The sequence below is a fragment of the Lynx canadensis genome, chromosome E2 (assembly GCF_007474595.2).
Source record: "Lynx canadensis isolate LIC74 chromosome E2, mLynCan4.pri.v2, whole genome shotgun sequence".
NCBI classification, from domain to species: Eukaryota; Metazoa; Chordata; class Mammalia; order Carnivora; family Felidae; genus Lynx; species Lynx canadensis.
The window spans coordinates 49,164,760-49,180,912 of NC_044317.1; the positions used below are offsets into that span (position 1 = coordinate 49,164,760).

At 55.9% G+C, this 16,153-nt stretch overlaps 1 protein-coding gene across 1 annotated transcript; it reads right to left on the reverse strand.

The window, feature by feature from the left end:
• Positions 1 to 1,410: 1,410 nt before the first annotated feature.
• On the reverse strand, positions 1,411 to 15,777 carry CADM4 (cell adhesion molecule 4). Its single transcript, XM_030299573.1, has 9 exons — positions 15,714 to 15,777; positions 5,982 to 6,128; positions 5,504 to 5,656; positions 5,118 to 5,252; positions 4,579 to 4,743; positions 4,360 to 4,450; positions 3,813 to 3,985; positions 2,847 to 2,975; positions 1,411 to 2,303 (listed from the first exon to the last, which is right to left on the reverse strand). Exons 1-9 carry the CDS (start codon positions 15,775 to 15,777, stop codon positions 2,194 to 2,196), a joined length of 1,167 nt encoding a protein of 388 aa, XP_030155433.1. The 3' UTR covers positions 1,411 to 2,193.
• Positions 15,778 to 16,153: the final 376 nt, after the last annotated feature.

A 16,153-nucleotide genomic window follows, 5' to 3' on the forward strand; every position in this document is an offset into this window, starting at 1 on the left:
TTAAGAGCTCTGACTATACAGTTTGACGACATAGGAAGCCACTGCAGTATTCCAGGCTTTTATATTTGACTTATATTTTAGCTCAAAACTCTCAAGAGCTCCCATTATACTTAAACGTTATCATGGCCCAGGGGCTATACATGTGGTCTGTTCCTTCTTGTCTCTGACTTCACTCACCTCTTTATCCGCCCCTGTGTACCTCTACTTCCCCTCAAACACCAGTGCCTACCACCTCAGGCCTTTGCCATTGCTGTTCCCTTTGCCTGAAAATGCTTTTCCCTCTGATCTTTGACTCATCATTCATATCTTGGCACAGGTGTCAAACAGGCTCTTCCCGTTCTTTCAAAGACGGCACGTCGAATTTGCATTAGAGAAACGAGCAGGATTGTGGATACAGCAGGATTGGCCACGAGTTGATGGTTGTGGGAGCTGGGGTGAAGGGTGCATGGGACTTCATAGTCCTGTCTACTTCTGTATTTGAAGTTTTCTATAATAAATTAGTAGTACCCCATCCCCTCACTCTGCATTGTATCTTAAGAGTACTTATGGCAAGCTGAAATTAAAGGGTTTTTGCTTCCTGTTTTCCTCATGGAAGCTTTGTGAGGGTAAGAAAGGAGTCACCCTTTTCCCTTCAGTCCTCAGTGCCTAGAGACAGGATCAAGTTTCAGATTAGTACGAAGCCATCTAGAACACCTAACATTTGCCTATTTTATTCATCATGGCATCTCCAGATCTTTGGGCAGCACCTGGCACAAAGAAAGAGGTCAGTGTATTTTTTAATCTAAAATTAGGATCACTCATTTAAAATTTAGTCGAATGAATGAGGGGCCAGGAGTGCCAGGCTAAGGGGGCTTGACTTGACCTAGAGGTGATGGGGAAGCTAGGGAAAGATTTTGAGCAGAGCAGGCACAGGTTTTGACAGGGCGAGACGTGAGTTAATTGAAAGGTCCTTTGGAGATTGATTTCCGGGTTAGAGGTAAGCCAGGGGAAGGATCTGGGCCTTTGGCCGAGGACAGGGTAGCTCAGTGGCTACTGACTCAAGACTCGGTGGCTTTTGGCCGAAGGAGTGGCCAGGGAAAAAACCAGATTTCTTGGAAGGGTGGAGGTGCCCCTGAAGAGGTAAGGAACTTCTCCTGGCTTGTACTATCCACCAACAACCATCTTACTTCTCTCCCTCCTCCCTCCCTTAGTTCAGTTCCCCTCCCAACATAGTGCAGCTCTGGGCAGAGGGACAGACACACAGCCACCCCAGACACTTGTTCTCTCCTCAGTTTAATGGTGGTTAGTGGGATTGCCAAACCCCCTCCCCGTTCCCCTCCCCGCCCCGTACAAAATGTGTGTTTTTTTTTTTTTTTTTAAACAAGAAAAAGGGGGCAAAAGCCAGGAATGAGGGGAGGGGGGTGCAATCTGATATTTTCATACAGATTTTTAATTTTTTTTTAATATATTATATATAAAACCATAGAGACCAACGCACCCCCCAGACTCCTTTCCCTCTCCCTGGAGGGCCTGGAGGAGAGATGGGGAAGGCCCCCCCAGGAGTGGGTGGACAGAGAGACAAATATGGATAGGACAGATATGGGGGGAGGAGGTGGGGAAGGGGAGCCCAGGAACCTGGGGATTGGAGAAAAGGGTTGGGGCTGTCTCCCTCACCGCCCCCATCAAAGTTATGACACAAAGACACAGAATCCCTGTTTCCATGCCCTCCCCCCCCACCCTTACCCCCACCGTGCAAACATGGCTTTGCAAAGAGGTGCCCAGAGCTCTGTGGAACTCCTACAATGGCTGGCATGGGGTCTGGGACCCCCAAAGAAATCTGTGTTCCCCTTCCCTGCCCACCCCACCCTTCCCAGAATCTGACCCCCTCCCCACAAGACCTGGTTCTGCAGCCTAGGGGCCCTGGCCTTCCCCCAGTTATCTTCCCCCAACCCAATCCCTACCGCCCTCCCTGGACTTGGGGGGTCCGGACCTTTGGCCCCTGCCCCCTGGGGGGCCCAGGCCTCTAGGCCCTTGCTTCTGGCCCTTGCAGAGACCTGGGATCCGACACCCCCCATCCCTGCCCAAGCGTCTGAGGTGTTAGTGGTGGGGGGAGAAGCCCACCATCCCAGACTCTGGTAAATGTCTTTGCAGCTGGCAGTGGGGTGGACCCCAGCCCAGGCCCAGGCCCAGGCCCAGGCCCGGGTGGAGGTGGGGTCAGATGAAGAATTCTTCTTTCCTCTTGTGTCCGTCGCTGCCATTGAGAAAGGCTTCTCTTGCTTCTCCCTGCTCATCCAGGCCACTGGCCTCGTGGGTCAGATAGGAGCCTGAGGGGTGACAGACCCCCAGACAGAGGTGACATATATGTGGACCCAGGAGTTGGACAGAAATACACGGGAAGGGGAGACAGACAAGACATACCAGGCGAAGGAAGAGGGAGAAACGGAACATTCAGGGAGGGAATCAAGTGCAGGGGATTGCAAAACAGGGGCAGAGAAAGAGGTAAAAGCAGAATTAGGAAGACTCCGAAAGTTCAAAGAAAGACCAACCCTTATCTGTTCTCCTGGTGGTGTCCCCTTACTCTGCTCCCAACGAATCCAACAATTTAGGGAAATGAATTGTTTTATTCAAACTCTTGGCCTTAATTTCACCTTCAGTGTTTCACCCCTTTCAGAGTCAAGGCCGAAAAGTCAGCCCGGAATCTTGGCCTCAGGTCCCGCCAGGTTTCTAATCCCGGCTCTAGGTTCCGCCCTCTTATCCTCTGGGCTGTACGCCCTCCCTCTTTCCAACCCGGGCTCTAGGGCCCCGCCCTTCCCGAATCCCACAACCAACCACACCCCCTGCAGAATTCAGTCCCCGCCCCCACTCACCCTTCTGCCGTACAGAGCACCAGACCATGCCCACCAGCACACATATGATCAGAAACACCAGTAGCGCCAGGATGCCGCCCACAATGGCGTAGGGCACCGACGTCTGAGCCTCTACCACCGCACCCGGGTCTGCCAGAGGGACAGGGCGCAGGACCAGGTCATCAGAGCACAGTCCCAGCCTGGCCCCATCGCTGCTGCTCTTGTAAACCAATCCACACAACTAACCGCGCTTTTACGTGTCACGCCCCTCAAACTACTGCCACGCCTGGCCCCTTGTCCTGGTTCCACTCTTTCCTGATGCTCCACTTCCACAAAGAACGCGTGTGTTGGTTTGTACACTGGCCCGAACCAGCCCCTGAATCATTTTGCCAGTACTACCCCACTCCCTCCCCCCACCACTCCCCAAAGAACAGAAACAGCACATCTCTTTTCGTTCGATTCCTTTGACCCACAGAACCTGAGGTCCAAGTCCCTTCCCATCTTGTCTAAAACGCTCCAGGTATTTAAAAATGCTGAGCTAGGGCCCAGCAACTTCCAAAATTCGTGCTCCACTGTCATAAGAGCTAAACACATAGCACTTATTTTGTGCTAGGGACCATTCCAACCGCTTTATATATTTAGCTCATATATAATCTTCACACCCCTATGAGGTAGGTGCTATTGTTTATTTCCGCTTAACCAATGAGGGAACTAAGGCGCAGAGTTACGCGCAATAGGATGCTGCAGAGCCCAGTCTGAACCCAGGCGGTCGGTCTGGTCGCAGAACTCCCGGAATTCAGTTGGCTGTGGACCCCAAAGAATCACCCTTTGCAACAGGCCCCTCAAACACCCCTGCAGGCCTTAAACCATCCAACCCAGCTCGCCCATTCCCAAGACCCCCTGCCTCCCAGGACGAGCAGAGACCTCCTCCGAGGCCCCGCCCCCGCCTTGAGCCCCGCCCCCAGGCCTGCGGCTGCGTGCCCTCACCGTAGACCACGAGTACATAGAGCGCCCTCGCGTGGCCGTGCTTGTTCGACGCCTCGCAAGTGTAGGTGCCATTATCTGCGGATACCAAGCCAGGCAGCGTAAGCGTCTCCCCGACCGCCTCGGCGCGCTCTGGCAAAGACTCATTCCCGCGGTTCCAGCGGATCTGGTTTGGCCTGGGCGTGAGGGAAGTATAGTCAGAGTTAGGGACACAGGTGCCAGCATCCAATTCTGACTTCTCGGTAATCTAGGTATGTAGTATCTGCCAGTAAGAGGGTCCTTACTCTCCCCATCCTAACCAATAAAACCAACAGTCCCGGGCACAGCTTCCACTCATCACCGGAGTCTCAAGAATCCTAGCCTCCTGTCCCCCGCCCGTTCCACTATCAGAATTCAGGAGTCCAGGGCCCCACAGCCTCCCCCCTTCAGGACGCAGAAGTCCGGGCCCCAGCCCCTCTGTTCGCCCAGTCCCCTCTTTCCCGAGACACAGGTGTCCAGGTACCCGGTCTCTTCTCCTCAGGACCCAGGAGTCTCGGGTCCAAGAGCTCACCTGGGGTTCCCTGTTACAGCACACGTTAGCACCAGCGTGTCTCCCTCCCTCACTACAGCTTGGGAGGCATGGATCCGGGCCGTGGGGGAGTCTGTGGGCGGAAGTGAGATGGGAGAGTGGTGGTCTGGGTCATCTCGCGGGGCTAGAAACCCTCCCGGGGGCAAGCGGCTGGCGTTGGGACCCTCCGGCCCCCCGCGTCCCGGCCCGCCGGGCACTTACACTGCACGTCCAGCACGTACTGCGTCTGCTTGCTGTGTCCGGAGGGCAGCGCCTGGTTCTGCGCCTCGCAGATGACGATACCGCCGTCGTCCTTGCGGTCCACACGAAACCGCACTGTGCTCGCCACGCTCCAGACTTTGCCATTTTCCTGGCCGCTGCTCACTCCTGCCAGGCCCGGCCGGGACTCGGTCAGGCCAGGATTCCGGCCCCGCCCACCCCCAGCCCAAACCAAAGCAGGCTGTTTGCCAAGCTCCGCCTCTTACCCACAGGCCTCGCCTCCAGTCCTCCAAGCCACGCCCCTCCCCGAACGTAGCCCGCAGCCCCAGGTGCCTCTTCCCAAAGCCCCTCCCTCTTTCACTCCCAAGCCCTCTCATCTGTCAATTCCTTCCGTAGCAGCATATTGGGTGGCCAGGGTCAGCGAAACCTGTGCGCTCTTCTCCAAGCCCCGCGCACTTATAAGCCAGCAGGTCCCAAGACCCGCTTCCTCTCAGTCCCACCCCTCGCCGGCACTTCCCCGGCGACCCCACCCCAGGTAGTACCTTTCAGCTCCTTGCGGTCCCGGTACCAGCGCAGGACAGCGGCGGGGCGGGACCGAGGAACCAGGCAGCTGAGCTCCACCTCGCCTCCCTCCACCGCCTGCTCCCGGACCTCCACCACGGGATTCTCTGGGGCCACTGCAGGGAGAAAGGGGTTAGGGGGGGCGGTCAGCGGTGGCACTGAGGTGGACTCAAAGAAACTAGGTGCCACAAGGGTCCCAGGTGGCAGGGGTCAAACACAGGCTGGAGGTCAGGAAGACCGGCCGTGTTTCCTGGGGGCAGGTGTCGAGGAGGTTAAAAACAACCAGATTTAAAAATCAGGTCTCAGGATAAGGGACAAGCGGAGGAGAAAGGAGGAGGGGATGAGTTTGAGGAGGGAGAGGCGTTACCCAATACAGTAAGCGTGGCAATCTGGTGGTGGGTATCCTCCGTGTAGAGCTGGCAGAAATAGCCCCCCTCGTCCTCCAGGCGGGCATCTGAGAGCCGGATCCGCACGCGGCGCGGAGAGAACTCCTCAAGCTGGAAACGCTCATCCTTCAGGGCTAGACGGAAGGAACAGGAAGGAGTGAACCTAGGGAATTCTGGCTCCGCGGACCTGCCCTTCCTCCAGAAGCTTACAGTCCTGCGCTCTGCCCCTTTTCCCCATCCAGCCATACCCGTGCATCGCAGGGACCCCCACCTGTGACTCCCTTGGGGACCCAGAATGATCCAGGCCCTCATGCCCACAGGACCAGTTGTCCAGGCCCCTAGCTCCATGCTCTGTCAGGACCCGAGTCCACACTCTCCCCTCTGTCCTTTTTCAGGACACAGGGGTCAGGCCCCAGTCCTTCTCCTTCAAGACTCAGGATTTCCTACCCCAGCACTCACCGCGGGTGCCGTTGAAGAAGAGGGTCTGCCGGGCTGGGTTCTGAATGACAACTATGGATCCATCGTACTGGTGCAGACGGCAGGTTATCTCGGCCACCCCTCCCTCAGCCACGGTCACATTCTCTGTCTGTACTTCCTGTCCAGCCCCTGGACCAGCAGACAGAGAGACAGGATAGGAGACTCGTTGAGGGCTGCGATTCAGTCTTTTCTCTCTCCCCCGTTCCTCCCCCATCCAAATCGCCAATCTCTCTCTTTCCCCTCTCATTCAGTTCCTTGCAGCCAACATTTCCCGAGGGCTGGATTCTGGGAGGTAAAGACAAGCTGCTCCAGAGAAGCTACAGTCACGATCCAGTGGTATGTGCTCTAATGGGGACAGCACGGAGCACACGGGGAGCCCAGAGGAAGGGGAGACGAAGGCTGCCTGGGGAGATGGGTGATCAGAGAAGGTTCTGGAAGAAAGCTCCATTGGATCCAGATTTAAAAATTTTTTTTTTCAACGTTTATTTATTTTTGGGACAGAAAGAGACAGAGCACGAATGGGGGAGGGGCAGAGAGAGAGGGAGACACAGAACCGGAAACAGGCTCCAGGCTCTGAGCCATCAGCCCAGAGCCCGACGCGGGGCTCGAACTCCCGGACCGCGAGATCGTGACCTGGCTGAAGTCGGACGCCTAACCGACTGCGCCACCCAGGCGCCCCAGGATCCAGATTTTAGAGTGAGCCGTTCACCAGGTGTGGGAAACTGCTAGGTGTTCACCAAATCCCACCTTTCACACCTGGGCACCCGTTGTAATTTGTCTGCAGTGATGGCCACAGTATTCTTCCCAGCCCTGTATATGCCCTTTGTAAGTTGACTTTGCCCCTCCTCTGTCATAAAGCAGGCGTTCTGATCCTGTCGATCTGGGCAGGCCCTGTGACTTGCTTTGACCAACCACTTGCTTTGACTTGTTTTGATCACATTTCCTAAAAGTGATACTGTATGGGTTCTCGAGCCTAGCGTTTCTATTCGTGCCCTCTTGCTGCCCTGAGACCATCAGGTAAAGATGCTTGGACTAGCTTCCCTGAGGGTAAGGGACCACATGGAGAGAGAAATCCAGCCAGCAGCCAGCACCAACTGCCGGGCATGTGAGTGAGGCCATCCTGGCCCATCCAGCCCCAAGTGACTGCAGCCACATGAGTGACTCCAGCTGAGACCCAGAGATGAACTGCCCAACCAACTCAGTCCAGATCGCTGACTCCCAGAGTTATTTCCCAGAGCGAATAACCATGATTGTTGTTTAAAGCCACGGCATTTTGGAGGGTCCCTTACACCACCAAAGTTAACTGGTAGGACACACGATTGGACTACATTTCCTCAGATCCCTTGTACTTAGTTGGGACCATGTGGCTGGTTTCTGGCCAGTGGGATGTAGGTGGAACAGAGAAACACCTCTTCCAGGCTGGCTCATGTCAATCACAGTCGTTCTTGCTGGCTGAATGGAGAGGACCCCAAGGAGCCTGTAGGAGAACGGGATCACAAGCTGGAAGGAGCCCAGGGCCCTGACTGCCCGCTGTGACCTGCCTGCACAGGACTGTTACGTGAATGAGAAATTCACTTTTTTGTTAAGCCGTTGGGATTTCGGGGCTGTTGTTATTGCGGTTAACCTACCCCGATTAATCCATCAGAGGAGGAAGGTAGGGGATTAGTAAGGGGGTATTTTCAGCAGAGGCAGCAGCCTAGAGTACAGCTCGAAGCTGGGATTAATCAGCATCACCACCACCATCACCATTGTCACGGTCATCTTCAAAATAAAATAACCACAATGGCTACTGTTTATTAGGCACTTGCTATGCCTGTGCCAGGCTCTGTGCTAAGGGTGTTACCTCTATAATTTCCATTTAATCATCAGAGTACCCAAATGGTTAGGCACTAGTAGCAATCCCCAGCTTAAAATTTTTTTAATGCTTATTTTTATTTTTGAGACGGAGAGAGAAAAACCGTGAGTAGGGGAGGGGCAGGAGAGAGGGAGACACAGAATCCAAAGCAGGCTCCAGGCTCCGAGCTGTCAGCACAGAGCCCCATGTGGGGCTCGAACTCTCGAACCGTGAGATCATGACCCGAGCTGAAGTCGGACGCTTAACCGACTGAGCCACCCAGGCACCCCAATCCCCAGCTTTTTAAAATTCCCATTTCATGGGTGAGAAAGTTGGTCCAGAGAGAGAAAATGACTTGCTCAAGGTCTTAGAGTGGCAGTGGAAGGGCCGGGATCTCTGGCATGCAGAGCTCTCTGGTGCCACATTTTGCATCCACATCCACCTCCTGGTTGTCTGGGTGAAATTGTGCAGCCCTGGGGAGGGGGTGTGGGATGTGCTAGTGGAGGGCCACAAAGGCCAAGCCTGGAGATTAGCTTTTACCCTGAAGGCCAGTGGAGGTTTTGAAGCAGGAAAGTGCCATGATCAGATCTGGTTATTTACCTTTAAATGTGGGCTAACTCTGGCTTCGTGTCTCTTGCATTCTGTCCCATTCATTCGAGTATTTCCTGAGCAGTAGGTAGGTGCTTAGGGGCTGGGTGCCCAGAGATGAGTCAGATGAGGTCCCTGCCCTGGAAGGCCTTCAAGATTTACGGGGAGGTAGATGCAAATCACTGTAATTGACCGTCAGAAGTGTTATATTCCCTGTAAGAGGGCTCGGTAACCCAATTTGGATGCTGAGGGGTAGAAAAGATTAATTCTGGAGAATGGAGGCAGAGACAGCTAGCTTTCTACCCAGCATCCATAATCCGGCATCCATAATTCTTCTTAGTAAAAGAACCCTGATTATATTTATGGTTGCCCTATGTCCAGCAGAAAAAGATATTCCCAGACTCCCTTGCAGCTAAATGAGGCCATGTGATAAAAAGTTTTGTACAAACTCGATATAAGGATAAGTGACTTCCCTGGTAATTCATATGGTAATTTCAGGAGGACTTCCTAAAGAAAAGGGACAAGTCCTTTTTCTTCCAGGTTGCCTTTATGCTGCCTGGAACTGGGATGTGATGCCTGGAGTTCTGGCAGCCACTTGACCAAGAGGACAAGGGCACGAAAGATAGTGGAACTAAGAGCTGGAAGGTACCTGAGTCTCTGGTGATGATGTGGAGCTGCCTCCAAAGCCCTGGATGCCTACTTCTGGACTTCTCTTAGGTTTGAATATAATGCTTTGTGCACTTAAGCCACTCTTACGGGTTGATTTGGCACTTCTTGGAATATCAACATGTCCAATCCTGGCCCCACATATTTTTTCCTCCCCATGTCTTTTTCAATCTCGGTAAATATCTCAAGCCAAAAACCTTTCCCTCTCTCTAACATCCATTCCATCAGCAAGATCTATCCATCTACCTCTAAAACATATCCCAAATCAGTTCATCTTTTTACTGCCACCCTAGTCCAGTGACACGGTCTCTTACCTTGACCTTTAAGAGCTACTCAGGGGTCTCCCAGCTTCCATGCCTGCCTCCCCTCAGGCCATTCTCCACATAGCAGCCAGATGGAGTTTTCCAGAAGGTAAATCAGATCAAGTCACCTCTCTGCTTGAAACCCTCTGAAGGCTGGTGCCTGGATGGCTCAGTTGTTAAGCATCTGACTTCAGCTCAGGTCATGATCTCATGGTTCCTGAGTTCGAGCCCCGTATTGGGTGAACACGAGCCCTGCACAGGGTGAGCTCCGCTTCTCTCTCTCTCTGCCCCTCCTGGGATTCTCTCTCTCTCCCTCTCTCTCTCTCTCTGCCCCTCACTCACCTGCACCCTCTCTCTCTCAACAAACAAAAACAAAAGACAAACAAAAAAACCCTGGAAGGCTGCCCATGACACTTAGGAAATAAAGTAAAATCTATATTCCTTCCCTGGACCTTGAAGGTGCTATGTGACCTGGACCCCTCTGACCACAGTTCCAACCACCCTCCTGCTACTCCCTTTCCTCCAGGTGCATTGGCCTTGATCTTCCTCAAATTCACTGAACTCGTTTCCACCCCACGGCCCTTGCACTTGCTCTCCCCTCTGCCTGGAATGTTCTTCACTGCCTCCTGTTGTCGTTCAGGTCTCTGCTCACATCCACACCTCCTCAGGGAGCCCCCTCCCTCACACCTCACACGTCCCCTTACCTCCAGAACACTTTCTGTTCTGTCCCCACTGGTTTTATTTCCTCTACAGAAATGTCACTGAAATTATCTTGGTAATGCGCGTACTCATTTACTGTGTTTGTCCCCTGCCACCAGAATACACACCCCATGCAAGCAGGAATGTAATCCATCGGTTTCACTGCTGTACCCCTCCTCCCTAGAAGTGTCCCTGAAGCTAGATAAGTGTCTGGGAGATTGACGGATGAATAGCGTGTGCTGGGCACGATTTCATTTCAACCTCACAACGACTCTGTGACATCATTATCCTCATGGTAGACACCTGGGTTGATCCCAGCTGGACCACTGGCCATCTTTGTGACCTTGGGCAAGCGGCATGACTTTTCTGAGCCTCAGATGCCCTGTCTGTAAAATGGGGATGATGCCAGTGCCTTGTCTCCTAGGGATCAGCCCAGTGCCCAAAGCTCAGGGAGCCCTTCCTGCAAAGCTACTGTTATTACAACTCCGGAAACATGCCTGTGCACATGAAAACTGGCCTGCCTGCACATCCTGGTGCTTAAAAAACAAAACAAAGCAAAGCAAAACAAAACAAAACAAAACAAAACAAAAACATCCTGAAGCCTAGCCATTGATCCTGGGCCTCAGGGCTAACCCAGTGCTAGCCCCCCATTTTACAGATGTGGAGAATGAGGCTCAGGGGTCCCAGGCCAAGTCAGTGGCAGAAACTCAACATCTCCTGGGAGCCATCAGGACCTCTGCATCTGCCCCCGCCCCTACCGTGCAAATTATTCCTCTGCTGTCTGCTTGAGGGTGCACATGGGGTGAGGGTGGGGGGCTTTTGTCTTGTTCCCTCCCCCTCCTGAGGAGTCAGTAACCAACAGTGTCTGTGCCTGGAATATTAATGTCCCAGGAGCTTTTGTTTCAGGGTTGGGGAGTTGGGGGGTGGTGAGGCGGGACTTGTTAGTCCGAGAGGGCTAAGCTTTTGGGACTTGGGCACTGGCCCTTTAAACGGTGTTGACAGCCTGGAGTCGTCATGGGGATGGTGCCTGGAAAAAGGGACTGGGGAGGGCTTGGGAAAGAGTGGCTGCGCAGGTGATAGGTAGAGACCCAGAATCCAGCCCTCTTCTCCTTTAGACCCAGAAGTCCAGCTCCCAACTGCCTCTTTTCCCAGGATCCAGGAGTCCAGACTCCTAGCCCCCTCCTCCAATCAGGATCCAGGAGTCTGGGTTCTCAGCCTCCTCCTCCTTCATCCCCCGAAGTCCTGAGCCCCAGCCTTCTCCCCCTTTAAACCCAGGAGTCTGGGCTTCCAGCCCCCTCCTCCTTCAGGACCCAGGAGCCAGGGGTCCAGAGTACACAGCTGGTGGATGTTTCCACGGAGACTAAACAGGGTGGGGGGAGCACTTCCTGGGTCCTGAGTCAGCGAATACCCAAGGGAGTCTCAAGGTCACGGTTCCGGGAAGGTCACAGCCACCCCCTCCGTATCCGCTCCCCGGGGGGCTCATGGCTTCATGCCTCCTTCCCCCACTTCCTCCCCTAGGGAGGTGGTACATCCCTTCGTCCTGAATGAACCCCCCCTCAGCCCCCCATCAATGGCGGAGTCCGAACATCCTCGCACAAAGCATCAATTCTTCCCCAGCTCAGCCTTGTGAAGGCGCCTGTATTCGCAGGACCTAGGCGTCAGGGTCCCAGCCCCTCCTCCCTCGGAAACCTGGAGTGGGACCCCCGGTCCCTTCCTCTCCCAGGACTCAGTAGTCTGTACCTCCATTCCTCCCACAAGACCTAGGAGTATGGATCCCCAGCCCTCTTCTCCCCTTAGACCCAGGAGTCCAAGCCCCCAGCCCCCTCCTCCCTCTGAGACACTTAGCCTTCTACCTCAGATCCCAGAGTCTAAAACCCTGACCCCTCCTCCCTCAGACCCAGGAGTCCTGGCCCCCAGCCCCCTTCTCTCCTGGAAACTTGACTGCAGGTCCACAGTCCTCAACCCTCAGAATCACAGTCCTGCCTTCCCCCAGCCTCCGTCCCCCTCCTATCTGGGGACCAAGCATCAGGTGGGGGCGTAGGGGTGAGTCAGCAGCCTCACACACAAAGTGCCCCCTATGGCCCCCACGTTCCTGGGATATTCAGAACTCCCTAGATTCTGGGCCTCAGGCCCAGCCAGGGGGTGGGAGGTTTCCCCTGGGCGTGGGGTCATGGGGGAATTCCTGCTTCAGGAAGCGTGCAGGCCTGCACTGAGCCCTCACTGTCCTACCCTCCACCCCCAGTACCCTCTAGTCACCCCCTCCCAGGAGAGCCCAGGCTCTGTCGCTGCCCTCTTGCCCCACTGAGTTACTGCAGAGGAGCCTTAGTGCCTGGTTCTCGGAGGACTATGGGCCTGGGGTCTGCACTGGCAGGAACCAGTGGGTGCTTGGGTCTTGGTGCCACAGGCCATTGGGCGCTGGCGAGTCTGACTGTCTCCAAGCATCCCCCCCCCCACCTCCCCCACCCAGAGAGAGAAAGCTGCCTTTGTGTTCCCCAAGACGGGGACAGGCCAGGCTCGCACGACATTAACCCACCCCGGGCCCCAACCCTGCTGTGTCTAAGGTCTTGGAATCCATTGCTGAACCTGACCCCCCGCTCTGGAGACTCAGGCATCCAGCTCATGGGTGGGTGGGGGTCAGTGACAGAAACCACCCAAGGCCTGCACCCTGGGGTGACTCATATTGGGGGCAAGGTCCCCCTGCTCTCAGAGTGACCTGTCAGAACTCTAGCAGGGAAAAGTGAGTCACTGGGGAGGAAAACATTTGGGCAACAACAAACTCCCCCTCTACAAAGCCCCCTAACTCTAAACGGTCGCTGTGTCTTTTCTCTGTATCTGGATATCCGTTCCCTCTGCCCCTCTCGGCTCTGTCCAATTCCCGGCCTGTGGATCTCTGGTTCTGCCTGCGTGCATCTGGTCAGGCAACGCATCTCTCTCTCGCTTCCTCTTGCCTGCCCACCCTGGGCCCTTCTTTCCTTTGGCATCAATCTCCTCCTCCTTCTCTGGTATTCTTGGCAGATGTGTGAGCCAGGAAAGAGAATTCGGTTTTGGAAGGGCACAAAGGGACCCCCATCTTCCTTCGTGCTGGCTGGCCAAAGTGAGAGAGGAAAGGGGTGACGGAGAGGAAGATGATGGAGGGACCGTGAGCAACGCCTGAAATCTGGCGGCCAAGGTCATTCAGAAATATCCAGTGAAAAGGAAAGCAGACAGGGCCCTCTGATACCAGGTACCCCAGCCCCCTAGCCCCACGCTGTAAGGAAGGGGGAAAGTGAGGCTCAGAGAAGGGCAGGGACTGACATAAAATCACACCAGAGAGGCTGGTTCCTCAGCTCCCAGTCCAGAGTGCTCCCCGTGACACCCAGCTCTCTCCCAACTTGTAACGTCCCATGCCATTTAATTTAGCGAAAGTTTAGAGAAGTAGGATGCAGGTGCCAGGAAGCAGTGACTTGAACATGAAACAAGAAACAAGCCTCTAGAGCTACCTCCCAGGAGCGCTGGAGAAAAGACTCTTGAACTGGGCAAGCCGTCATCTTAGGTTCTGATTCTGAGAGAATCCATCCCATGATTCTAAGCTGTCAAGATTCCAGATGTCAGAGGTGTCAAGACTCAGGATCTCCCGGAGGTCAAGATCTCAGAATTTTAAAGCTGTCAAGAGGCTAGAATCCTAACTAACGCTGTCAAGGTTCTAGAATTTGAAAGGTGGCAAGATTCTAAAGACTTGGGGATTCTAGAGTCCTAAAGACGCCAGTGTTTTCAAACACCCTCAGGTTCTTTGTTTACTGGATTCATTGGTTCTAGGATTCTATGAACCTGGTTCAGGAGCCTAAAAGAAGACAGAATAATAAAACTGGAGGGCATGTAGCTAAGGTACCAAAGCGCTCATGGGGAGGAGGGCGGGGGGATTGTGGCTTGTCTGCTGCAAAGAAAGAAGGAAATGGTAAAACTTCCAAGCAATGGCAGAAGACTTTAGAAGAAAGCAAGGTGCAGCGTGAGAGGTCGGCTTTGCCCCTCTGGCCTTGTCCTGAGGAGAGGGAGGCTGTGCCCCAAACCCTGCGGTGCGGGATGTGTAACCGCACCCAGTTTGCCAGAAACCCCTTGGGAGGTCCGAGCTGGAGTTCCCTTTCAGGTCACTGGGTTCAACACTTTACAGAAAGGGGAACTGAGGCCCAGAGAGAGGAGGGGGCTTGAGGTCGGCTGCTGGGGCAAATGGCAGGAGGCAGGATGTAAATAAACCCTGGCCCCCAGCCCTGTGCCATCTGGCTACACACCTCTCCCAAATCTCTCCGTAGCATCCTGCCCTCCACTTCTGCCCAGCCACCTCCCAGCCATCCATTCCTCCTAAGAGCGGCCTCACCCGCTGGGGAGGGGGTGACCTGTGACAGGTTTGAGGCACACGCAGTGTGAGAGTGTGAGTGTGTAGGTGACGTTTCCTGACCTTGTCCCCAGCCTCAGGGTCACCCTATCGTGGAGGTGTCCGGCTTTTCACAGTGTGTGATGTGGCTATGTGGATGGCTCCCTAGATGTCCTGGAGGGGGGCTTCTCTGTAAGTTATGGTCTGGGTGTGTGAATGGGGGGGGCAGCATTTGCGAGGCATTTGCTGAATCCACGTGTGTGCCCACATGCCAAGGTTCCTCACACACTTCCCAACACGCGCACACACACACACACACACACACACACACACTTCCCTCCAAGGCCCTTCAGGATGCCCTGTCTGACTCAATTCCTCTCCAGGGCACAGAGGGATGAAGGGGTGCAGGAATTAAGGATGGGGTCAGGGAGGTTGTAAGGGTAAAGGGGGGAGCAGAGGGATGGGGGACAGGGGGACACTGGGACAGAGAGGCGGGGATGGATAGTGGGGGGAATGAAGAAGAGAGGTGACAGAGGGGGCTAGAGAAACGGGCAGGAAAGATAGGGGATAGAGACAAGGGGATGGGACAGATGGGGGACAGAGGGAAAGGGACAGAGAAACAAGGGTGACAGTGAGACAGGGACAGAGAGGGAGAATGGGGGCAGAGAGGGACAGCAGAAATATAGAGGGACAGAGAAGGAGAATAGAGAGGATGATGGGGGGACAGAGTGACCCAGTAAAAAGGGGCAGAGACCAAGGGATAGAGGTGGGGGACAAAGACAGGATGGAGAGGTGGGGGACAGGGCGGCAAGGAGAAAGGGGGACAGACAGGGGGGACAGGACTTCCAGACCGAGGGACAGAGGACAACGGTAGGGGGACAAGGAGAGAGACTGAGGGACTCACAGACAGGCGGACAGAGGGACGCAGAGACCGAACAGAAGGACAGCGGGACCGGCCCAGAGAAGGCGGGCTTGCGGAAGGGGTGGGGGGGGGGGAGGTAATGGTGGTCTCGGTCCCTTTGTCCCCGCCGGGATCCGGGCCTGTGCGGGGTGGGGGGGGGGGGCTGCGGCACAGCGGCCGGGGCCCGCGTCCCCCTCCCCCCGCTCGCGGCTCTCAGCTCCCGGCTCCCGGCCCGCGCTGCGCTTTGTCCCGGGGAGGGGGCCCGGCCCGGCCCCGCGCGCATTGTTCGGCCTCTGCGGCCCCGCGGCAGCCGGGCTGTCACCGCAGCGCGCCCCCCGCCCCGGCCCGGCCGGCCGACCCCGGCCCCCGACCCTACCTGGCCCCGCCGCGGCCGCCCACAGCAGCAGCAGCGGCCACTGGAAGCGCCGGGCCCGGCCCATGGTGCCGCCGCCGCCGCCGCCGCCGCCGCCGCCGCCGCTCGCTCCCGGCCCGGCACCTGCACCGCCCGCGCCGCCCGCCCCGCCCCCGAGCCCCGCCCCCTGCCCGCCCGGGGGCGGGGCGCTGGGGCCGGGGCGGGGCCGGGGCCGGGGCGGGGCCCAGGCCGGGACCGGGGGTAGGGGGTGGGAGACCCAGGGGGCCGAGAGACGGTGGGGGTGGGGGGGATGGTGGGGGTGCGGGCCCCCCAAGAGCGGGGCAGTTGCGGGCGGGGGCGTGCGGGGGATGCGGGAGAACGGGAGGGTGCTGCGTGAGGGCAGAGGTTGCGGGTGCTGTGCGAAGGGGTGAGTGTGAGTGTGTTGGTGGAAGGGTGTGCGAGGG